This window comes from Budorcas taxicolor, chromosome 23 (genome assembly GCF_023091745.1).
Source record: "Budorcas taxicolor isolate Tak-1 chromosome 23, Takin1.1, whole genome shotgun sequence".
NCBI lineage: Eukaryota > Metazoa > Chordata > Mammalia > Artiodactyla > Bovidae > Budorcas > Budorcas taxicolor.
The window spans coordinates 41,057,913-41,083,977 of record NC_068932.1 but is presented as its reverse complement, the minus strand read 5'-3'; the positions used below and the strand labels follow the sequence as shown (position 1 = coordinate 41,083,977).

At 38.4% G+C, this 26,065-nt stretch overlaps 1 protein-coding gene across 3 annotated transcripts in view; it reads left to right on the top strand.

The window, feature by feature from the left end:
• The window catches only part of ATE1 (arginyltransferase 1), a 158,575-nt gene that overhangs the window by 76,104 nt on the left and 56,406 nt on the right, over positions 1 to 26,065 (top strand). For all 3 annotated transcript variants that reach the window (XM_052661043.1, XM_052661044.1, XM_052661045.1), the window contains exon 10: positions 2,325 to 2,424. In XM_052661043.1, the coding sequence (XP_052517003.1) occupies positions 2,325 to 2,424 (100 nt within the window). The remainder of the gene's footprint in view (positions 1 to 2,324; positions 2,425 to 26,065) is intronic.

Genomic DNA, 26,065 nt, shown 5'->3' with positions numbered 1-26,065 from the left:
ATCTTTGGCTGTAAAGAATATAATCAGTCTGATTTCGGTGTTGACCATCTGGTGATGTCCATGTGTAGAATCTTCTCTTGTGTTGTTGGAAGAGGGTGTGGGCTATGACCAGTGCATTTTCTTGGCAAAACTCTATTAGCCTTTGCCCTGCTTCATTCTGTACTCCAAGGCCAAATTTCCCTGTTACTCCAGGTATTTCTTGATTCCCTACTTTTGCATTCCAGTCCCCTATAATGAAAAGGACATCTTTTTTGGGTGTGAGTTCTAAAAAGTCTTGTAGGTCTTTGTAGAACTGTTCTACTTCAGTTTCTTCAGCCTTACTTGTAGGGGCATAGGCTTGGATTACTGTGATATTGAATGGTTTGTCTTGGAAATGAACAGAGATCATTCTGCCGTTTTTGAGATTGCATCCAAGTACTGCATTTCAGACTCTTTTGTTGACTATGGTGGCTACTCCGTTTCTTCTAAGGGATTCTTCCCCACAGTAGTAGATACAATGGTCATTGAGTTAAATTCACCCATTCCAGTCCATTTTAGCTCTTTGATTCCTAAAATGTCAACATTTACTTGTTTGACCACTTCCAATTTGCCTTGATTCACGGACCTAACATTCCAGGTTCCAGTGCAGTATTGCTCTTTACAGCATTGGACTTTACTTCCATCACAAGTCACGTCCACGACTGGGTGTTGTTTTTGCTTTGGCTCCCTCTCCATTCTTTCTGGAGCTATTTCTCCACTGATACCTAGTAGCTTATTGGGCACCTACCGACCTGGGGAGTTCATCTTTCATTGTCCTATTTTTTGCTTTTTCGTACTATTCATGGGGTTGTCAAGGCAACAATACTGAAGTGGTTTGCCATTCCCTTCTCCAGTGGACCACGTTTTGTCAGACCTCTCCACAATTTTATGTGAGTATGACACCAGCCTAGTGTGAAGTTACCTCACCTGAACAATAATTAATAAAAGACTGCTTAGATTGCTCTCTGGGATTATGGAGGGCAATAGTGGAAACTGGAAATCTGTTTGGAGGCTGTTAGAATTGTCCAAGGGAGCCATAATGGTGGCTTGGACCAAAGTATCTGAGGTGGGGGTGGTGAGAAGTGGTCCAATTCAGGGTATTTGGAGATAGAGCCAGCTGGACTTGCTGATGGGTGGATGCAGGAGGTGAATCTTTAAGGATGGCTCATAGGCTTAGGGCCCGAACAGCTTAGGGGTGGAGTGGTGATGCAGTTCGCTGAGATGAACAGGGCTGAGTGAAGGAGGGCTGGGCAGTCCTTTTCCGAGCTGGGTGGTCCTGCATTTCAGTATCAGTGCATTCTTCCCTGGTTTGAACTTTGAGAGAGAATTCTTTTAGGAATAATAGGATCTCTTCTGATTTAGCCTCATAATGTTAAATCTGTTTGGATTTAGAAATACTTTTGTTGTAAAGATGAACTTCTAGAGTATCAGCCCTTCAGTGATTTAAATTAGAGCTTGCAAAATGCACAGACTATTCCCTTAAAAAATAAACCTCTCCTTGGATTTCAAGCATCCATTGCTACTAAAAGCAAAGAAAAAGAAATTAAAACCTTTGGGAAACAAACATAAAAACAAAACAAACAGCTGTTCTCATACTTCAGAAATGTACTGAAATTTTGCTTAAACTTCTCCAATGCAAGCAGTCATTCAGTTGGGCAGATAGGATGGGATTCTGTGCCCAGATTTATCCAGATACAAATTAAAACCACATCAAGTGTAGGCACTGCTGACAACTTATTTGTTCAATTAATCCTTGCCTGTGCCAACAAGTAGAGGAAAAGCAGTGAGACAACATGTTTTCCCGCTCTTTAGTTTTAGAGAAAATAAAAGAGTAGCATCTGGACACAGGAGAGAGTAACATGTTATATGTAGTTGAAAGTGTTTGCAAGTAAAGAGTCATAATGACATTCTTACTGAAATTTGTTGGGTTTTGAGTTTTCTAAAATTTATTGTACTGTTTTTAACCTGATACACCCAGTCTTTGAGAACTCCAAGTGATAATGAATAATGACATGAAATTGTATTAAATAGATCTTTGTGCTTTTATGCCATTTGAGTTTTTATACACTGCTGTGTCCAGTAAAGTGCAAACCAGAACTTTGGTGCATTTGCTCAAAATAATACAGTTTTTTTTGGTGTCTCTTTAGTAAAAATCGTCTTAAAGTGTTTTTAAAATTGTTTTTCTTGGAACGCTTGGGTTTTTTTGATAGCTTAATGTCAGATTTGATCAAATATATTACCAAATTAAATAGTACTTTGAAATTGGAACTAGATTTAACTGTACTTTCATCTTTTTCTTTTGTCAGAGAAATTGCTTTTACTAGGCAACTTCATGAGAAAACACCTCAACTCAGCTATTACTACATGGGTTTCTACATTCATTCGTGTCCCAAGATGAAATATAAGGTAAAGTGAATTTTCATACGTGTCTTCTGTAGATTCAAGTTATGAAAATTAGTGCTTTGTAATTTTTCATCATGTTAGTTTAACATGATTATATATTTTAATGTAAATCATGAATTATTTTTAACTGTGTCTTAAACTTTTCATAGAATCTAGCTTCTTCATTGCATATAGCCATGCCTGACAAATAGGCACTTAGTGTTTGTTTAATATAGGTTAATCTGTAGAAGTTCACTGAAGATATAACTATCCCAGCTATTCTAGGACTTCAGTAAGACCCTGCTTACTTGGGATAGCACAGTAATATCCATTAAGAAATCTACCTTCTTAAGGTACATCCTCAAGGTGTGTGTGTGTGTGTGTGTACACCTGTCTTTATCCATTCTTCTCTTGATGGGCACTGAGGTTGCTTCTGTATCTTGGCTATTGGCCAGTAATATTGCAGTCAACGTAGGGGTGCATGTATCTATTTGAATTAGTACTTTTATTTGGAAAAATACTCAGAAGTGAAATTGCCAGATTTGCATGATGGCTATATTTTTAATTTTTTGAGGAAGTTCCATACTGTTTTCCATAGTGACTGTAACAGTTTGCATTTCCACCTGTAGTGTATGAGGGTTCCCTTTTCTTTACATCCTGCTCAACACTTAATTTGTTGTCTTTTTGATAACAGCCATTCTGAAAGGTGTGAAGTGATATGTCATTGTGAGTTTGATTCACATGTCTCCACTCATCAGTGATGTTGAGCATCTTTTCATGTGCCTGTTGACCATTTGTATGTCTTCTTTAGAAAAATGTCTGTTCAGGTCCTCTGCCCATTTTTTAATTGAGCTGTTTGTTTTTTGATGTTAAGTTTTATGACTCTCTTTAATGAAACGCTTTGATGTTTTTTAAGTATTAATAGCCCACTGTAAAAGCTCTGGAAAGTATAGAACAGTGTAAAGGAACAGCCATCTTGCCCACCATAATAACAGTAACCAAATATCTCTGCTCTACTTGGAGCACTGCTTTAAGCTCTGAAGATACGAAAAGATTTGAATGTGAACCTTCCTCTTACAACTTGTAATATAGATGAAGATTGCAGGTATTTTATGTAAAATCAGGTCAGTACAGTGCTCTGGTAAGTGGCCTAGGAGCCTGTAGGGTTTACTGCATAAGGTATGGAATAGGGAAGGGTTTAACTGAAAGGGAAGAGAGACCTGCCCCCGCCCCCAGCAAAGAGAGTAGGTATGACGGGGAAGCACATTTCATGGAGAAGGAGCATTTAAGTAAGAATTAATAGGTGACAGTGCCATATATATTCATATAAAAAAGGAGGGGGAGGGCAGTCACCAGCCAGCCAGTCAGTGTCTTTTGTAGCTGTAGCTGTTACGAGTGTTTTGGGGCCCTATCTGCTGTTAACAATGTACAAAACAGTACATAACAATATAATAAATGTTAATTGGTTTATATATAAAGTATGTTAACAGTGTTTCAAGGAATAACTCAGAAGCAAAATAAATTAATAAATTGGTAATTTTAGTTTGTGGTTCTGTATAATGCTTTTAACATGGTAAGAGATGCAAATGTTAGGTTATTAGAAATAGTACCTAGTAATGTTTGCTAGCAGTTCCCAGTGTTTTAATATTCTCTTCCAGGCTAAAGTTCTTTGTAAATACAGGCATACCTCAGTGATACTGCAGGTTTAGTTCCAGACCACCACAATAAAGTGAGTATTGCAATAAATCAAGTAACATGAATTTTCTGATTTCCCAGTACACGTAAAAGTCACACCATACTGTTAAGTGTGCAATAGCAGTATATCTAAAAATATAATGTATATACCTTAATTAAAAAATATTTATTGCTGAAAATGCTAGCCATCATCTGAGTCTTCAGCAAGTCGTGATCTTTTCACTAGTAGAAGGTTTGAAATAGCAAAATGTGACACAGAGACACGAAGTGAGCAAATGCTATTGGAAAAATAGTGCTGATGGACTTGCATTTTGACTCAGGGTTTCCTCAAACTTCAATTATTTAAAAAGCACAATATCTGCAAAAAGCAGTAAAGCAAAGTGCAATAGAATGGAGTATGCTTGTATTACTAAACTTGATATTTCTTAATTATTAAACCATTTTTAATTACTCATCCTAGTGAGTAAAAAATATGAAGATATTGAGAGTATTTTAAGAATAACTTTTTAGGAATCTCACCTTTGCTTTTCCACAGCCCCAATATTAATATCTGTTGGAAATTTGAGAACAGTATTAAAACCTGTAAAACTAGAGTGCATCTCTGAGTGGAAAAGGCAGGTAATGGGAACACTCACTGTAACCATTCAAAGCAAAACTAAATTTTCCCAATATATTATATCATATTCACATTGTATCTTGGGAAAGACAGTTCTGAAAATTTGTACTATATTTAGTGACTTTGTAAATGTTTGTGAGATAATATAATGATAAAATATTGAATATTAAGTTAATTTTGTAAAGCCAGTATTTTCTTGGCATGGTGGTTTGAACACTTTTTGGTCTTCAACATTAAAAACATGGTATTTTAAATTTTTTTATTGTTTTAAGAAAATTGTTTTCATTACATCATGATTGAAAATAAGTAATTTTAAGTAACTGAAGAGTAAAAATATTTTCATTTCAGTTAAGAATATTTTATTATATTTTGAGCAGATCAGAACCCTCCATTTCGAGAGAATAACACAGATGGGAATTTTCAACCAGAAAATGTACTGTTTGAAATTGTAAGATGGGTATCAGTCTAAGCATGAATATTTCTCATTTCAAGTTGAATGTGTAAAACTAAAGACCAATAAAAGATAACTCACAGAAAATGACTAGTTAAATGGACTGTTAAATGACTAAATGACTATTAAAATTTTTCTCACTTATAAGATTGAATTGAGGGTAAATTTAGCATATTACTATAATAGCTAAAATTATCTTCTTTCTTAGAGCATAACTAAGTGTTCAGGGATTAGTAGTGACATGTTTTTAGCCACATTGTAAAATATATGGTGGAAAATATACAGAAGTGATTTTTGCCTGATACTAAAGAAAGAAGGAATATATTTTAAAATAGGAGTATTTTTAATAACTAAGAAAGAGTAGTCTCTTAGGTACCTGGTATACACTAGATGCTGGGAATACAGTTGTTAATACAGTATAGATGTGGGCTCTGATTTGACAGAGGTGACGTTCGAGGGGGCACATACTTGTAATCCAGGACATAAAGTGGCACCAAGCAACTGTACCTGAAACTAGGACAATGTTTCATTTGGGTTTTCTGGTATAGATTTAGACATATTAAGTTATAATCTTCACCATATAATGCATTTATAATGTAGGGCAAATTAAAGTATTTAACAGGCTTGAAATACACCAAGAGCTGGTTTTACCTGTTCTCTTTTATTGAATAATGTGCTGTCCTGAAGACATGTTGAAATGGAGAGCCTATCTTTATGTGTAGGAACGACCATCGTTTGATGGACGGTTTCCAGAGCTTTCTGTCCTGGTTCCTCTTACCCTGCACCCTGTTTGTGTGTGTCACTCCATCCGTCAGAGGTACATTCTGTTTTCCTCACCATGGATTGATCCAGCCTTGTGACCTGCGCTGACGAATAGGATAGCACAGAAGTAACTGTCTGAGATTTAAGGCCCAAGCCTTAAGAAGGGGAAGACAGACAGCTTTTGCTTCCTTGGTCTTTGAAGCCAGTCATCATGTATAAGGTCCAAATACCCTACTGGTGTGAGAGGCCACTTGGGAAGCCTCAAGCCATCTTGAATGTTTCAGCTCCAGCCAGGCAACTAGCTGAATGCTGCTGCCTGATTGGGCTGAACAGACAGGGGCAGAAGAACCACCTAGCTGAGCTGTAGCCAACTCACAGAATCATGAGGTATAATTAACTGTTGTTTTAAGCCTCTTAAGTTTGGGGTGGTTTTCTTGTTCAGCAGCAGATGGCTGAAACATGTGATGTAGGGTGGAAATGAGGAGATAGAGTTGTAGATTTCCACGTAGATGAAAGTCATTCTATGTTGAGCTGTGCAGACTCGTGTCCTGAGTTGAGCTGAACTGATCTGTGAAGTTGCTGACAGCTCAGTGTGAGAGAGTTTTGGCAAAGTTACTAAATTCATGTGTGGTCATACCTTCAGATATGCCCCCCACTTGGCTTACGAGAACTCATCTTCATACAGCATTTCATTTAATACCCAGACTTGGGCTTACAAGGCATTTGCTAACATGATGACACATTTTGAGTTTGCTTGTCTTGCTACTGTTGAGCATTGCAAGATGAAAATCACCACGTGGTCATTTTTGTAGTTACGTAGATGACATGTGTGGCTGTAGAGCCTCCTCTCAGAGCACTCATGGTTTGCTAGGTGATAGCAGTTCTATTCTTGTGCGTAAGAGTCTCTGAAATGCATTGTTACTAAATTATTTTGGTTTTATTGTTCTCTCTGTGTGTATATTTTAAATAAAGGTTGATTTATGTAAACAGTACCTGGTCATATAGATTTTGTCTATGGCCATAGTCTTAGAAGAAGGCACAGGATAGTCACAGAGGAGTTTAATAAGGGCTGGAAAATAGTTAGAAAAGAAAATTGTCTTGATTTGTTGTGTTGCCATTGCTCACTTTAACTGTGACCATAATTGAGACTGTTTTAATGGGAGTTGGTACTGTTTTAGCATAAGTCAGTCCTGATCTGGAGACTCAGGACCTGGCTGAAATGAATGGAAGTTATATCTCCAGCTTAGGAGAGTCTCGCCTGGGAGGAACTGCCCTGCAGAGTGGGGGTGGATGGGACGGTTGTCTGGCCTCTGTCCGCAGAGAATGCTGGTCTTCTTCGTCAGTTCCTCTCACAGTCCCAGGCTGGTTGCTGGCCTTCCGACGTCATAAGCCATCAGTGGTGTTTAGAATCAGAAGAGATGATATAGTTTGCTGTGTCTTTTTTTGTTTTAATATGACTTTTAATTGATGAAATGTACATAACAAAATTTATTTTAAGTATTTTTAAGTGCACAGTTCAGAAGTATTAAGTATATTCGTGCTGTTTGTACAGTCATCACCACCATCCATCTCTAGAACTCCTTTTACCTTGCAGAACTGAGACTGATCCCATTAAGCAATAGCTCCCCATTCCTCTAGCTGTATTATTTATTACTGATAGCTCCACACTCCTCTCTCCCCCAGACCCTGTAACCACCATTGTGTTTCTGAATTTGACTCCTCTAGGTCCTTCATGTAAGTGGAATCACTTACATTGTCTGTCTTGGTGACTGGCTTATTTCACTTAGCATGTGCTTAAGGTTCATCCATGTTGTAGCAGGTGTCGGGATTTCATTCCTTTCTAAGGCTGGATAATATTCCATTGTATGTATATGCCGCATTTTGTATATGCATCCATTGATGCACACTCGGTGTGCTTCCACCCTTTGGATGTTGTGACTAATGCTTCTGTGAACGTGGATGTACAAATATCTATTCAAAATTTTTTCCCTATGTTGTTCCTCAGACTGCAAACGTAAGGCCATTCTGTGATCTGAAGGAGGTGGTTTGACTGAGCTCTTTATCCAGATTTGCGTGCAGGCCAACGTAAACAGTGATTCAGGCAGTCCGCTTTGGTATCATGACATGGCCAGACATCAGATAGTTGAAACATCAGAAGGGGTTCAGAAGTGTCAGAAAAGAGACAAAAGGCTCATTCATCAGTGATTAATCATTCCTAAACTCAGTGCCTTGGCTTGACTGCGGTCAAACAGCACCTCTGGAATTCTGTACGGGTTTGCCTAAAAGAAGGTTATTATTGTTATAAAAGCACCTAAAATTAAAAAAATTGGCATTTACAGAGCTGCATCTGCAGAATCCTGTACTGCTGAGATCCCCAAGCTCCCAAGCTTTTCAAAGTTTCCTGACCAGACAAATTAGCAAATGTTCTTTTACTGCAATTTTGTAACCCAGGCCAATGTATTTGAGTGGTTGTGGTAGTGACTTTGCTACTGCAGGTTTGAAAGAAATACAGATGATCTCATCAGTACCCACAGCACAGAACAAACCACTCAAATTTTTGATTCAGCATCTGTTTTTCTTGATGTTAAAATAAGTGTCCAGTGAACTAGACGTGGTCAGAAAAAATGACCACAGAGTAACTGTACTAAGGGATTTCTGATGGCTCCTCCAGGCAGTAGGAGGTAAAAGAATGACAAGCTTATCATGTATTCTTGTTTTTGAAGTTGTCACACGTGGAATTTTGCCACATTAGACTCAAAAGCATGGTCATGTGTTCTAAGCTGCTTATTGCAGATGAGAAAATTAACGCTCAGTGTGATTCCTGCCCAGAGTTTGCTTTAATTCACATTTCAGCAACTTGAAGGAGAGTTGTAAGAATTGAAATTCGTATAAATGGCATTGTTTATCAGACTTACAATGAGGTATATATAACTTTTTATTTTGGAGAAACCTAAAATGCTTGCATATTAAGTAAAAGTAAACTTTAACTGGTGCTTCCCTGGTAGCACAGTTGGTGAAGAATCTCCCTGCAGTGCAGGAGGCCTGGGTTCAATCCTTGGGTTGGAAAGATCCTCTGGAGAAGGAATTGGCAACCCTCTCCAGTATTCTTGCCTGGAAAATCCTATGGACAGAGGAGCCTGGCGGGCTACAGTCCTTGGGGTCGCAGGAGTCAGACACAACTTAGTGACTCAACCACTACACAGTGGAAGCAGTGACAGACATTAACTGGGGAATAAGAACACTGTTGATCAATACCTGATCTTCCCCATCCTTCTCCTCATGGCCGTTTCCACAGTGAAATGGAAAGCTTGGTACAGGACCTGATTCCTAACCTTTGAAAAAGCTGAATCATCTTTGGAGCTTTTAAAAAATTCTCAAGCTCAAGTTCTGCCCTAACCTACTTGTTTGCCATCTTCTTTGACAGAGCCATGTTCTCTGACTCCCCGTGCTGTTTTAGGTGAACTGCCCTTCCTTCCCACTTGACCCTGAGTTTCTTGCATCTAAAGGGATCTCACTCATCCCTCCTCCCTTTCCAGACCCAGCATGGGCACCTACTCTTCAGGGAAGCCTTCTCTGTCTCCCAGCTGGGCCCCGCCCATCCCACTTGTGGAGAACCACCTCGGTGCTCTTTGCTCAGTGCTTCATCTGTGGCTCCCCTTGTGCTCTGCCGTTGCGGGTGTGCTCTCAGCCAGCCTTCATGGAAGGCCTGCTCTGTATAAAACATCACGCTAGATGCCAGGGCAAGAGGAAGGTGATCACATGTGGTCCCTGCTTGTCAGTTCCTTGAGCAAACTGTATCTTAACCTGTCAGTGTCCCCAGGGCCTACCAAATCCATTGGCAAAGAGAAGGTGCTCAGTGAGTTTGCTGACACACATGACATGTGGAAGGCAGGCACCCACCTGCACGGTTAAAACCAAGAAGTGGAGGAACTACAGTGAGGGCTGGCTTTCTCTGCAGGCCGTTCTCACAGAGACACTGAGCTTTGGGAAAATCTGAGTCCCATCTCAGAGTACAGTTTATACTTTCCATGAATTTCCTGTCTGTAGTTGTTTCTTTTCTAAGTCAGCTTGTCATCTAAGTGTGATGTTTATACGGAAAAGTGTACCGTTCTTAAGTGTACAACTTGACAGATGTTCACATGGTGACCACACGTGTGCAGCCAGCACCAAGATCGACAGAACATTCCATTCCCCCACAGACCTCTTTCATGTCCCCCTTGATTGTTACCTCACCCCCAAAGGCAATCACAAAGGACTAGTCATGCCTGTTTTTAACGCCTGACAGGAGTGGAATCACTTGGTGTATTTTAGTTTGTGATTGGCTTGTTTCACTCAGCAGTTTGTGAGATTTACCCACATTCTTGTGTGTGCAGTGTGTGGTTGCTTTTCATGCCTTTATGCTCATTCTCTTGTGGTTGGACTGTTTCTAGGTTTTGGCTAATATATAAGTGCAACTTTGAACATTTCTTACATGTCCCTTCATTAACATATGTCTGCATTTCTCACACGTATAGACCTAAGTGTGGAATTACCAGATTGAAGACTGAGGGAATATTCAGGTTTAGTTCCTATTGCCTAGCATGTTTTTAACCGATTATACTAATTTATACTCTCACCAGCAGCAGACCTTCTGATAGCTGTGTAGCAAGGATGGTGCGTTGTGGGTTTAATTTGCATTGCTGTTGACTGGCGATGCTGAGCATCTTGTCATTTTTCTGTTGGCCACGTGTAAAGCATCTGTTTGTGCCTTTTGCCCATTTATCTCCCAAGATGTCGATCTCTTGTACTTGTAGACATTCTTTATATATTCTGGGGATAATCCTTTGTTGCATAAATATTTTACAAATATCTTCTTCCACTCAATGCTTACCTTTTCTTTTTCTGATGAGCAGAAATTTCTAATTTTCATGTAGACTGGTTTATCTTTATTGCTTTTTTGTCTTGTTCAATGGAAATCTGCCCACCCTGTGGTCATGGAAATGTTTTTTGTTTTTTTTTTTTTGTATTTTCTTCTTTACCTTTCACAATTCAGTGATCTATCTGAAATTGATTTTTGTGTATGGTTAGGTCAGAGGTCAAGACTGAATTTTTTTTCCAACTGTATAATTACTTTTAGTTTCTTAAGGGTACTGTCCAGCACATACTAATTTAATAAACATGTCAGTTATTTCCATCATTATATTTGTGTTTACAGCAAAGTATCCCAGCATTACCTTTTCAGACTTAGCATTGATTCCATTAAATAACCAAATTCCTTACTTAGAATTATATTGGTCAGTCCTACAGGGAATACCTGACTTAAGAACGAATGATGTGCAGGTAAATCACTTCCACTTGTATGTTTCTTCCAAATAACACTTAAAAATAAAAGCTGTGGAGAATCTCTTTAATTTAAACAGGATGATACATTGTATGGAAATTCAGTTTGAATGATTAAAACACAATGAAAAGCTTTTTATTAATAGTTGTAATATCAAACATTTGGTAGTCACATCCCATTTTATCATTTGCCTTTATTATTGTTTATGGTATGTATATGTATATATATATGTGTGTGTGTGTGTGTGTGATCATACAAAAGTTTTAAATTTTTATATAGCCTGATTTACTAATCCTTTTCCTCTATGGCTTCTGGCTTCAGTATCATGCTTTAAAAAAACCTTTTCCTCCCCCATGTATTAAAACAGTTATATCCTCCTCCTCTTAGGTTTGTTACCACTCTGAAATGCTGCCCGACTCTCCTGCATGCAAGTTTGTGTTTTCATTGCAGCTTACATGTTGATGCCTGACATGCACTGCGCTGTGTCATGCTGTTGTTGCTGTTCAGTCACTCGGTTGTGTCCAACTCTGCGACCCCACGGCCTGCAGTGCTCCAGGCTTCCTTGTCCCTCGCTCTATCCGGAGTTTGCTCAAACTCATGTCCATTGAGTGAATGGTGCCATCTAACTTTCTGTGCTATAACTGCTTGTTTTCTTGTCTCTTTTGACTCTAAGCTTCTTGAAAGATGGAGTTTGAGCTCATTTATTACTTATTGTAGCAGCAACCTCTGATTTATAGCAAATGTTCAGTATATCTTTAAATGGCTGGATGGAGATAAAAGAATATTGAATAATTTGATTACGGGTTAGAGGGAAAGTACATATCTACGCCAAATAAAGTGGCCCCATTTGGGATTTCTACAGGATAGAACTTTTTATAACTTTGGCAAGGTTAGTGAAATGTAAGTTTATTAAAATGTTTACTTTTAGAATAATGAGAAGGTTGCTTTGTTTGAATTGTCAGGTGATCAGTGAAGGTACTCTTGAATTTGCTTTTTTCTTTAAATTGACAAAGCATTGCAAATAATTTAAAACATCTGTGATGCTGCAGTGATAGTGCTGTATACTATGTGGTTTATATTTGAATTAAAAGTTTGTTTTTAAATTGATTTAGAAATTTATCTACTTGAATAAAGTTAATAATTTGTAAAATCCTTCAAATAACAGAATACAGTATAAAGAATTTTTTCTAGGAAGTAGAATTATAGATTTTGATAGTTATATAAGTGTATAACCTAAATACTATTTTAATTAACATTAATTTGTTTCATGACCTAGTTTGACTGAGTTCTTATTTCTGCTTATCCTAAAATAGTGGTTCTCTTATCAGGGGTGATTTGTGCCCCTGTCCCCACCTCATCTCATTTCTGAAAACTTTGATTGTTGCAGTTGAGCCAGTGGGGGAGGGGTATATATGCTACTGGTATTTTGAGCCAGAGAATTCTTTTTTGATGTGGACTGTGTATTGTAAGGCTAGGGATGCCTCTAAACATTCTACAATACACAGTCCCCAGCAAAAAAGAATTCTCTGCTCAAAATATTAGTAGTGCTAAGGCTTGAGAAACTCTGTTTTCGGGGGTTACCTACTCGCCATTGAAGTCTGTAGGGCTTTACAGTTACTGAGTTACCGCAGGTAATTTGACTACTGCTGTCAAAAAGGAACTGCCAGAAAGATTAATTTTGGGTTCACCATAGCAGTCTTGAAATAAACTATCCTGTATGACACACCAGAGAGAAGTTTCTCGTGTCTAATTCATGACCCTGTGCAGCCATTAGCTTATTGATGACCCCAGGACTGTCTTAAATTTTCTTTGGGGGCTTATGTGTGGCCTTTATGTCAGCTTAAAGGTAATTTAATGTTTCTGTACAATGCGATTTATCTAGCAAATCTTGAGGTCTCTTACAAGGAGCAACAGAAACAAGTAAGGTTAAAATTTCCAAAATGCGTCACTTTGTTGTTTTAGTTCTGATGTGCATGGTAAGGTCTGTCTTAAGTATTTATAAATTGTTTTGTTTTTCTTGCTTTGTAGAAAAAGAGAGGAACTTGGCATCTTCATAATAGCCAAGTGAATTGCTGTCCCTGGCAGCTAAATTCAGTTCATCTTTTTTAGTACAAAGAGCGGAGTGTTGGCTTATACATTTTCGGATGGGCAGTTATAGTCCTTTGCAGCTTTAGTGGCACAGGGCTGTTGGCACATTCCTTTCTCCTGGACTGCACCCTGGTGTGGTTGGAGCTAAGCTGTTACAGAGACGCACACTCACAGAAGTGTTTGTTGTTTTTCTTGCCTAGTATTCTACCTTGGTGTTGATGGGAGAATAAAGCCAGTTCTCACCCTTCCTTCCCCCATGGCTCCAGGACTCCCTAGCACAGCTCAGGTCTTTTTTCCTTCTTAGATTTATACATCTTCTCCTGGGTCTCATATCTTCCTTCTGAAGAAAATAAGGCAACTGTAAGATTTTTACGCTTGACCCTTTTCTTTCAGAAGCCTTTTTGCCTAAATAAGTGGCAGTAGCTAAAGGGAAGCAGCCTCGAGGAGTGTAATTATCTTAGACAGACAGCAGTGGGGCGACAGTGACAACGGTGAGAGGCAGAGGAAGCCCAGGGTCCCCTGCTGGAGGACCTTCCCAGCAGTCACCCCACTGTCTTCCATCTCGTGCTCAGCCTCAACCATGCAATTGTTTGAGGATGGTTTATGTTGTGTGAGAACTGTTTTGCTAGGAAATCCATGGTCTCTCACACGGTTCTCTTGGATCCACCTTTCTTTGCTTGGTCTTCGGGGGTTCCCTTTTCTTCCTGTTTCTTCACAGTCTGCCTGTAGACATACCTTTGCCCCCATTTTTCTCTTATGTTTGTCCTATGCAGAGAAATCCACTCACTTAGACGTCTGCCATGTCCATACCTCTCTTCTGATGGAAATTCCTATTCCTACAGTGTCTGCCCAAGGAAATGCAGTCTTTGAGTTTAGGTTACCATGCTTAGCTCCATGTAACTCTGTTAATTGAACTAAGCATGGATGCTTAGTCATTCAGTCGTGTCTGACTCTTTGTGACCCCATGGTCTGTAGCCCACCAGGCTCCTTTCCATGGGGATGTTCCAGGCAAGAATACTGGAGTGGGTTGCCATTTCCACTCCAGTGGGTTAAGCATGAGTGCCTAACCCAAAGGTGGTCAATCTAGGGTAGAGTAGTATTAATATTATGTAAGATATGTATTTTGTAATATTAAAGCTTTGCCTACTGAATAGTGGATGACCAAACCATTCAGATCTGCTCTTTTAAGGAAGTTTGAATTAAGACAGTAGGAAGGATCAGTAGTTAGTGGGAGTAGGCATAGAGAATAATAACGTAGAGAACAGTAACAAAGGCTCAGAGTTAGATTAGGGCTTTGTAAGCACAGGTCTGTAAAGTTTGAATTATAGGCAGACCTTTGTACGCATGCACATTTATCTTGAGAATATCGAGTTCATGGATTTCTTTCGTCTGGTTTTCAAAGGGGCCTGTGAATCAGAAGATAGCAAGATGAGAGAACAGAGAGGTGGTGGGGGGAATAGAAGCTGAGACAGCGAATAGCAGATGAAAACACGGATTGGGGTCTCCTGCTGCTGAAGGCACGTGGCTGGCCTCTTGCTAGACCTACTTGCCAAATCTCGAATTACAATCTTTTATCCACAAGGCCTTCATGTCGCCTAGGTTTCCTTCTGTCCCCGGATAGCCAGGAATTCTCTGGAGCCTGACCCTGCTAAGCCTGCTGCTAAGTCACTTCAGTCGTGTCTGACTCTGTGCGACCCCATTGACGGCAGCCCACCAGGCTCCCCCGTCCCTGGGATTCTCCAGGCAAGAACACTGGAGTGGGTTGCCATTTCCTTCTCCAATGCGTGAAAGTGAAAAGTGAAAGTGAAGTCGCTCAGTTGTGTCCGACTCTTAGCGACCCCATGGGCTGCAGCCTACCAGGCTCCTCCGTCCGTGGGATTTTCCAGGCAAGAGTACTGGAGTGGGGTGCCATTGCCTTCTCCGGAGCCTGACCCTAGATGGGTAATATTTCTGCCCTCATTCTCGTACGTTCCTCCCTAAAATGATCTGTTCCCCTCCACCATTAGTACTAGCCACTTAGTGGATCACCTGAGTGAATTCCTTTGTTTCTTTAACCTAAAGAACCAAACGAATAAGCTTGTCTGTCAACAGCATGGATGTGTCAGAAAAGGCAACAGTTGTGCTAGTTCCCTAGGTGTCCCCGTTGTTATTAATAATGAGCAGTATCTTGGTAGGCATGTCCACATAAGTGAAGCACTCACCTATCCAAGGTTGAGATGGAGAATAAGGAGAGAAAGAACTGGTTAAGTATTCTGTATAAACAACACTCAATAAAATTCCATAAGGAGTTTTTACTCTTTCCAGCCAGTGAAACATTTTATTTTCTGTTTCCAAGACGTTGTTCTTAGGGATGTGATGGAGGGTTCAAAGAGTGGTTTACTAACTGTGTTTGTGTCTGGGCTTGATGTTGTTATTTAGTGAGATAAAGGCTACACAGAAAACATTGACTCAAAAATTAATGTGAACAGATGGAAGTGAATATTATGCTATCTGAAGTTTTAACATATTGAAATAGATTGCTGGGGTTGAGAATTTTCTTCCTTGAGAATTCTGAGAAACAGTGATGGCAGACATCTTTGTCGTCTTTAAAGAGACACATGGCTTTCATACCTTAGAGACACAGAGGGTCGTCTCAGGTCTTTTGGCCTAAATCTATGAAAACTGAGACCAAGATGGTGGGGATAATGAGTTTATAGTTTTTCCTAGGAAATGTAATAGTTGCTTTTGTAACTTGGAACTACCCAAGTTTAACGTATGTTTAATTTTTACAGAGTTTTGCTGTTTTTATTGCATATTTGGCTAGACAAAGTTTTGAACTTGTTTTTCAAACCAAATTATGATAAAGGATTGAAGGGAAGCGTATGAGACAGAAAATGTGTGTTTTCTTTTTTCACTAATTCCCCAATAAAGCTTTTAATTCTTTTCATTAATAATTCTATTACAGGACAAATAGTTCAAGCAGTAAAAATCAGAAATGTATAACTCATGTAAACTAACTAGCTGCATTTCTTTGAATTTCAAGGTGAGAAAAGTTTTGAGTGCTACTCAGTCACCTTGATGGGTCAGAAATCATAAATACTCAGAAGCAGACTTAGGAAAATAGGAAATTTTTAAAAAAAATCAGATCCATTTCTGGAACTTCCCTGGCAGTTCAGTGGATAAGACTTCGGCTTCAAAAGTAGGGGATGTGGTTTCAATCCCTGGTGGGAGCTAAGATGCCACATGCCTCGTGGCTAAAAAAGTAGAACATAAACAACAGAGGCAATCTTACAACAAGTTCAATAAAGACTTTAAAAATGGTCCCTGTTTAAAAAAAAGGCAACTTTAAAAAGTTTGTTTCTTCCCTCTTGTTATCATCATTCATTGTTTTTTTGGGGGATTTGTTTGTTTGTTTGTTTACTTTTAAATTCTCTTTCCATCAGTTTTAGATGAACTGAGGAAAAATCAGAGTGTCTTAGGACTGTTTGTTTATATGCCTCTGGTTTTATCATGGAGTCACAGAGTCTGTAGTCACCTTAGTAAGAATTTAGAGCAAGGCTCCTCAGTTCAGTTCAGTTCAGTCACTCAGTCGTGTCCGACTCTTTGCGACCCCATGAATCGTAGCATGCCAGGCCTCCCTGTCCATCACCAACTCCTGGAGTTCACTGAGACTCACTAGAGGGGAAATTTCTGTCCTGTCCATGTTTAAGGTCTCATATTCCAGTCGAGCACCTTGTAGTTGCATTGCTCCTGGCTCTTAAGGAAAACATCATGAGAATGGTAAAAATATTCTCTTACTTTTGGATACTGAATCTTAGAAGAAGAATCTAGAGAGATAAGTATTCTTATTGCTTTAATTCAGTTTAAACCTAGTAAACTAATTCCTGGAGGCTTTGCTAAATTCTTTGTTGGAGTCAGCTTAGTAGGATTGTTGAGTGAATCTTAGATGAGAGTCTGGCAAACAGTTTTACTTGTGTTCTGAGCATGGGGAGTGATAGTTTTGTTAACCCAGGGCTCTGCCTTGGAAACCCTGCCATTTCCAGACATGGCCCGAGGCCCTCAATTAGTATTCTAAGTGAGATGTTAAAAGCAGAGGGCTCAGTTCTGTTATTGTATTATAGTTATTGGTCCAGTGGTAGACTTTCTTTTTATTTATTTAACCATTTTTGGGAAATATTTTCGAGCCTTCAGAAAAGTTGTAAGGATAAGAATGATGCAAAGAAAAAGTATATACCCTTCCCTCAGATATACCTCCTTGTCTCCCCTACACCCTTGTACCTACATAGATACGTGTGTGTGTGTTTATACATGTACACACACGTTTTTTAAAGCTGTTTGAAAGTAAATTGGTTATGCTGTATGATTCTTTACCTTGCTTATTATATGCCAGGTACATTTTATAAACAAGTGTTCTGTAGTTATTAGCTCAGATAATACAATTTTAGACATAGGTGTTATTTTTTTCCTCATTTATGGATAAGTCTGTAACTAACCTACAACTAGTTACTGTTAGAGGATTTGCCTTCACCTAGATCGAGGCTAAAGCTGTGTTGTATTGCTTCTCTTGGAGGATGTTTGCAGTGTGAAGACTTTCATGTAGGTTTTAAAAGCACTGTTAATCTCACAGGCCGTTTAAGTCCAGATTTCATCTGTTTTAAAATATACATTTTCTTTTCTCTTTTTCACATTAGAAAAACATGGATGTGTATCTTATAATGGATAATGATGTTGTTGACATTATAAATGTGTGTGTGCACACTATGTTAATTTTGGTGGTATGCTTCTTGACACTGAGTCAGAGGTAGCTTCTGGGTATGTGGGTATATGTGTTTTCTGTTTCCCACTTGAAAGGGAAAATGATATTCTAGGTTACCAGCTCCAAGGCATGGAGGAGCTATTGCATTTTATTTAATATTGTAGACTTACTGAAAGATCAAACATGCTGAATCTTTACAAGTAAAATGTATAAATATTTCTGAAAGGCACCTGAAACCTCCAGAGCTGTTTGGATTTGTATCACTTGTGGTGTGAGAATTATTAGCATTGATTGGGTGGAATAATTTGTGCAGTTGCAGAATTACCTTGCTTTGAGATGACTATTTTCTTCTTTCTGTTCTGCCCTTTCCCTATTTTTTTTTTTCATTTTTAAAATCATACCTCTTGTGGAAGAGGAAATAAATAAAGGGAATATTAAAAATGAAAATTGCCTACAAGTCTGGCACCCAGGACTAATCACTGTTGACATTTTGCTGTATTTCGTAAATATACATGCATTTCTTTTTTCCTCACAGTTGTTATGATGTATGCAGTACTCTTTTCTACCTTTTTATACTTGTTCATGAGTATTTTCCTGTTGTTCTTAAGCCTTTCATATCCCTTGGATTTTAAGTGGCTGTAAACGTTCTAATATTGCGCCATGATTTTTCGAGCTCTTACTGTATGTTTAAGTTCTTCTAATTCTTTGTGATAAATAACTTAACATCTTTTTGTATATTTCTTTTTGAGACATTGTCACAAAATTTGTTCTTTTGAGCATTCATGCTGTACATAAGAAATTCACCCATTTCGTGTGTGTGTTCATTTGGTACATTTTCTTCCAGGAAGAATAGTGAAGTGATGTGAAATGAAGTGAAAGTTGCTCAGTTGTGTCCGACTCTTTGCCACCCCGACTCTTTGCGACCCCATGGACTATATCCTGCCAGAATCCTCTGTCCATGGAATTCTCCAGGCAAGAATACTGGAGTGGTTAGCCATTCCCTTCTCCAGGGGATCTTCCCCTTCCCAGCCCGGGGATTGAACCCAGGGCTCTTGCATTGCAGGCAGATTCTTTACTGTCTGAGCCACTAGGGAAGGATGAGTAGAGGGACATCATATACTAGAAGCTACTGAAAATTAGACCAGGAAACACATGCAGGAATATAACAGGAAACATCTTGTTTTAGGAGAAACAACCCAGTTGATTTTCCTTTTTTCTTTATCACCTAAAATGTTAGACTTAACAAGTCTCATGACTGCCTTTAGTTCTTATAAACTGATGAAATATAAGTTTATTTCTGTTTGTACAGTGTTTTGGATTTATTTAGGTACTGATAGATTTATCCTGCTTTTTAGGAGTCAATAGTACTGTTCTCTTGTGGCTGTTTTAATTTTAAGTTGAAGTACTAAAAGGTTACTTCTGTTCTTTTAGTACTTCCCAGCCTTAGTTTGTAAGTTCTCAAGAGGATTATAAGGAAAATGGAATAACTCAGTGATGTCAGTCCCCTTTGTAATAGGGGAAATAAAAGTTCTCTTTTTAATTTTATTTCTCTTAAGAGGACAGTTTAACAGGAAAAAGTGAGGGATACATCAAACAATATAAAAATAGATAGTTTTCTTTTTCCATTTTTGTTCTTTTTTGTTTTTCCCCCTTCTTTAGCTTGACTTTTTTAGGCCATATACAGTGCAACAGTGGCTCTGTCCTGACTTTATTCCACTTTTTTCTTTTAACACCTGAGTAGGGTCACCTAATCTTCCTGCACCTTTTCAACTTTCACCCTCAGCTCCCAAAGCAGGAGAATCCTGGAACTGGGCTGTGGTGGGTCAGCATTGTGTCCAGGTATAATTGCTGGGACTGTCTTTGGTTCCTCTCTGTGCAGTGCCTTGAATCTGTTCCATTTGTGTTCAGTTTATCTGTTGGTGCCCTTCCATTCCTTCCATAAAACTCATCCAGTGCCATGGCAGTCTGAATGCTTATGGCTGGTAAACTTCAATTTAATATATGCATGCATATCTGTTTTTGTCAGTTTTTTATGCCTATTTTACTAGTTATGGTAATGATACAGTTTATTTCAAAGTAAACTGGTGAAAGATGCTTTAGTTATTTGCATTAAGCTTAGTTTGAATGATGTACGTAGACTCAAAGCTGAGTCATAAAAAATTCCTGCTGCATTTGTTGTGGATGAGATAAATAAAAGCATTTAGGGTTAAAAAAAAAAAAGCCCATAATAATCTGGAAAGACTCTACACTTTCCTAAGAATAAGTGCTCAGTGCAGTTTAAAGAACCAGTAACCGAAAGTCCCAGTGATGCATCCTCAGAGAAGAGGCTTGGTCCTAAATCTGAGAATGGCTAATGAATGTACAGTTCCATATTTTAGCTGGTAAAGGTATATATGTTTGTACACATACGTAGTGTAATGGGCATTTTAATTGATGCACCACTACTGATCCTGTTCACTTTGGATAAGATGCCTTTTGCTATAAAGTATTCTATAATATTTATAGACTTTTTTATCTGTATAAATATATCTTTGCTGGAAGATACTCAAATTGTGACTAAGTAGATCTAACAAGTAAATATTGCCATATTGCTACGTACAAGCCTTCAGTCTTGGTGTATTAGTAGAATTTGAGAGTCACTGAGTGTGGCTTTGTGCTTACCCCTCCATACTTGCCACTCAAGTGTTAACATCAAAGCCTTATTAGATTTGCCTCACTCTTTCAGTTCTCCTAGATCCTGGAATTTTGCTCTTGAACTTTAATCTATGTTGGTGTCTGTTACTGAAGGCAGGCTCTACAGTTACCTGCCCCCTTGCTCTTTTTAATTCTCTGGAACCTTCTCTGAATGACTTGCTCAGGTTCATCTCTGTAGGTTCCATCTCTGGCCAGCCATAATCTGAACTCTGTCACAAATCAAACCCTGGGTCTGATGATGGCTTTTCAAAAACCAGTGTTCTACATGTTCAGTTTTTGAAACATGAATGTCTTACATCTTTCTTAACATCCTTCGATTCACAATAATAGGACTTTTTTTTTTTTTTTGAAAGAAACGTTTTTATTGAGGCATATTATACATAGTGAAAAATGAACCAAAGTGTGGAGCCCCTATGAAAATCACAAGATACACACACCCATGATCCTTACTGTCTACTGGAAATTGAAATTTCTCTGCCTGGCAGTCACTCTGTGAAGGACTAGGCTGTAAATCTTGTAGGTTTCCAGGCCATATGGTCTGCCGTCGTAGTGAAAGCAGCCATTGAAGATATGTCAACAGATGGGCGTGGCTGGGCGCCAGTAAAACCTTATTTATGGAGTCTGAGATTTAAATGTCATATAATTTTCACATGTCATAAGCTATTACTCTTCTTTTGATTTATTTGCAACCATTAAAAAATGTAAAAACCGTTCTTAGGTCGTGGGCTGGTTGTGGAAAAGCAGCAGACCAGATCCGGCCCATTGCCGTGGTTTGCTGACTTCTACTCTGCAGATGCCATTAAGCTTCAGCTCCCTCCCTGCGGAAACAGCCTGTGTTCCTCTAAGGTGGCATCACCACCATCGTCTTCATCATACAGCACATTAGAGCCGTTCTTCTCCAGTGAGGAAACCCACTGTCAGAACAATTTGCTAGGTGAAGTTCAGTGATTAAATTGCCCTGTCTCTCTAGAATACACCTACTGACTTGGGATACAAATTTTAAAATGAATTTTTATCTACATAAATTGAAACATATATAACTCTATGAGGTAATAAACCATGACTTATTTCATAGTGGTTTATAGACTAATGGTGGTGGTTTGATTACCTTTACTTTTCCTTTTTTTTTTTAAATTTAGGACAATTTAAAAATTGTTTAAAGTTTAAATGATTATATAGTATAGTTTGTCAGGCATGAAATAACTCTGAGTGCTTTATAGTATTGTTAAAAACCATTTGTTCTCACTGTGGCTTAGCTGGTAAAGAGTCCACCTGCAATGCAGGAGACCTAGGTTTGGTCCCTGGGTTGGGAAGATCCCCTGGAGAAGGGAAAAGCTACCCACTCCAGTATTCTGGCTTGGAGAATTCCATGGACTCTATAGTCCATGGGGTCGCAAAGAGTTGGACACAACTGAGCAACTTTCACTGAAACTGATTGTCACCCACGTGGTGGTGTCTTGGAAGAAGCAAATATTTAATTCAGCCAGCGTCCACCAGGGCTCGTGGCGTTCCTGTGTGCTCATCTGTCTGACTCTTTGTGACTCCCTGGACTGTAGCCTGCCAGGCTCCTCTATCCATGGAATCTTCCAGGCAAGAATACTGGAGTGGGTTGCCATTTCCTCCTCCAGGGGATCTTCCTGACCTAGGGATTGAACTCACATCTCTTGTGTCTCCTGCATTGGCAGGTAGATTCTTTACCATTGAACCACCTACGAAGCCGTCACTCACTGTCTGCTAGTGAATGAGGCACTTTGAGAACCTACTCTGCTGCTGCTGCTGAATGAGACATAGGTCCTGTCTGCAAGGAGCCCTTGGACAGGATAAACATTACAGAACTATCCTGTAAGATGGAATGTGGTAACTTCCAGAAGAAAGGAAATGTGGGAGCACAGATGCATGGTAGTGAGAAGTATGTATTTTATTAAATATGATTTTTCTCCCAAATTTTAAAAATTCTAAACCTACACAATAGTTGAAAGAATAGTACAATAAACACACACATACCTTCAATTAGTCACCAACTATCAACCTTTTAGCACGTTTTAACTCTCTGTATGCATGCATATATAGTTTTATGTATGTTTGTGTTTTTTCTTCCTAAACCATTTGAAAGTAAGTTTCAGAGATTGACATTTCACGCTAAAGTTCTTCAGCGTAGATCTCCTAAGAACAAGGATATTCTCATGGTGATATAATACCATTATCATGCTCAACAAAGTTAATATTTCTAAAATAATACAATTAAATATATAGTCAGTATTCAGAGTTCCCAGTTATCTCAGTGATGTCTTTCATTTTTTTTCCCCTCAATCTGAGATCTTTTCAAAGGTTATATATTCCATTTAGTTTATGGGTTCTAAAAGTATCATTTAGTCTAGAACTATAACTTTGCTTTATTTGCCTTTACAACATTACTTTTGAGGAGTTTAATGACTCATGATTTGATTTTACCCATTGTTTTTTTCACAATTGTATTCAGGTAGGACATTTTTGGTCAGAATAGTACCCAGGTGATGCTGGGCAATCTCAGGATATCATGTCCAGAGTCCGTTGAAGTCAGTCTGTTCCATTATGGGTGATGGCTCAGGTGGACTCTCCCAGGTTGCTCCACTGTAGAGCTGGTGTTTTTCCCTTTGTAATTAGTAAGTAATCTGTGGGGTCATCCTTTGAGACTGTGAATAATTGTTCCCCCAACCTTTTACCCAGTGGTAGAATTTTTTCTTTTTCACAATTTCGTCTGAACATTAAGACAGTAAAAACATATTTCATAACCCCAATTGTTTGCAGATATTTAAAATTTAATTACGTATGCATTCCTTTAATGAAATGTTGTTGAAAGTTGGACTACAAATACATTTTCTTATTGAACTTAAACATTAATTACCATTTCATCAGAAGAAAGCAGAGTTAAGATCAGACTCCTGAAGATGAAAAAGCTGAGTTCAAATCTTGGTTTCATGCCTTATTATATGTACACACTTTCTAAGCCTCAGTGTCTTTTATCTGCAAAATGGGGATAATCACCACTCCTTAATAATATTAAAGTTGTTTATTTTATTACATAGAGGCATAATTTTTACCAAAAATAGGTGACTTTGGCTTATTGAAAGAAAAAAAATTGAACATTTATTTAGTTCATTTGAATTCTATCTGAAAATATGAATTTTCTTTATTGCTCCCAGTACATTTGATTAATTCTGGTTTTTTGATATTTTTTATACACCCTTCAGTTAAGACTAGATATTTGCTTAAAGTGCTTTGGAAAGCTTACATTTCATTCTGTCTTGTGTGATTCTTTGCAGTCATCTGGTAAATTCTTCATGCTGTTGTTACAAGAAGGAGACTCAGATTCTCATAGATTGTACTATTTCCCAAGACTAAAGTTAGGTAACTAGATGAAGGCTTAATTTATGTAATGATAGATTTCCAAATCCATCGCTCAGAAACACACAGCGAAGATTGAGGATAGTTAAAATTCCTTTAATAAACAGTCTACATGAAGATAAAATGAAGTTAGCAAGCATGGAAACTGTCATAAACTATTAGAGTTGTGTTGGAAATTCTGAAACCAAGTTAAACTGACTCCCACTGGCCAAAATATGAACAATTTGAGCATCAAAAAGGATAACTGTAGTGAACTGAAACCCATTAAATATCTTTAGACCTATGAGCTAGTAATGATACTGAAGTCAAGTTGCTGGAGTTTGTGCTACGTACTGCACTGTAGCACTTAGCTGCTACATCACCCGAAGCCTGTAGATAGCTTGTAGACCAGTAGCTTCCACACATACTCTGTGCTCCACACTTTTAGGCTCAAAACCATAGAGACACCATAGTTTCAGGCTCTGCATAATAGTAACTTCTCAAAATTATACTTTCCTACACCAGAAAGTTGTAGATTTCAACTTCAATCTTATTTATATTATTTCTAGAGAGTTGTGATATAGTAAGCTAACAAGGTAATTATGATGTTTTGACTTATCCAAACTCTTATTGGGTGGAGACGTAGTAATTGCTTGCTTAAAATTTTAAGATAATATACTTTTTGTGTACGTCAAAGACAGTACTGTTATAGAACTTTATTTTAATAGTGTAGCTACTGAAAATTTCCTTTCGTATATTTAAATTTTTAAAATATATATGTTTAAAGAAAGGCTGAGGCCGAAAAATTGATGCATTCAAGCTGTGGTGTTGGAGAAGACTTCTGAGAGTCCCTTGGACTGCAAGCAGATCAAACTAGTCAACTCTAAAGGAAATCAACTCTGAATATTCACTGGAAGGGCTGATGCTAAAACTCTAATATTTTGGCAACCTGATGCGAAGAGCTGACTCATTGGAAAAGACCCTGATGCTGGGAAAGATTGAAGGCTGGAGGAAAAGGGAATGACAGAGGCTGAGATGGTCGGATGGCATCACCAATTCAATGGACATGAGTTTGAGCAAGCTCAGGGAGTTGGTGATGAACAGGGAAGCCTGGCATGCTACAGTGCATGCGGTCGCAAAGGGTGGGACACGACTGAGCAACTGAACAACAACATTTAAAAATTACGTCTAAAATAACACTTTAAAACTGTGCATAACTATATTAAAAATCTTCATGTCATAAAGATTTTTTGTGTTTGGTGCATATGTGGTTTTGTAATGGGCTGAAAATAGATAAAACTATGACATTTACAAAGACATTGATGTCACTGTGCTCCCAGGGATCTTTGTAATTCAAAATTCTATTCTAACAACATTAATTGGGCTTGGATCGATAATGGTATTTTAAGGTGGATGTCTTAGACGGAGTGAAGAAGTGAGGTTTCTCAAGTCATCATCCAGGATGATTTGGTGTTTGTAAGACAGTAAATTTTTCTCAATAATTTATCTAAAATTCTGCGAGCAGACTTGATTTGCTCACCCTGTAAATAACTGTGTTTAAATTTAAAGTGATGTGTCCTTCATAATTGCATAACTGATAATTTAGAAAGGAAGTAATGTGTTAGATATCTTTTTGGCGTGCTGAAGTGTAGGCCCTGCACAAAACTGTTCCACTAACCTTCTACCAAGCCCTTTCTTGCAGAGACACACAGAATACTGATGACATTCAAGGGGTAGGATGTAAATTCTAAAGGACTCCTACTGCTACACAGTTGAGAGGGAAAAGGTTATCCTTAACTTGAAGCATTTAAGTCATTTGTGATGAATTTTCCATCAGGCAGAAAAAAAGGAATGATTACCAAAGATCACACCCCTGGGATAAATATGAGGTTATAGCTAACTTCTTATTTCCCTCAGGGGTGTAATTAAACAGACTTTTAC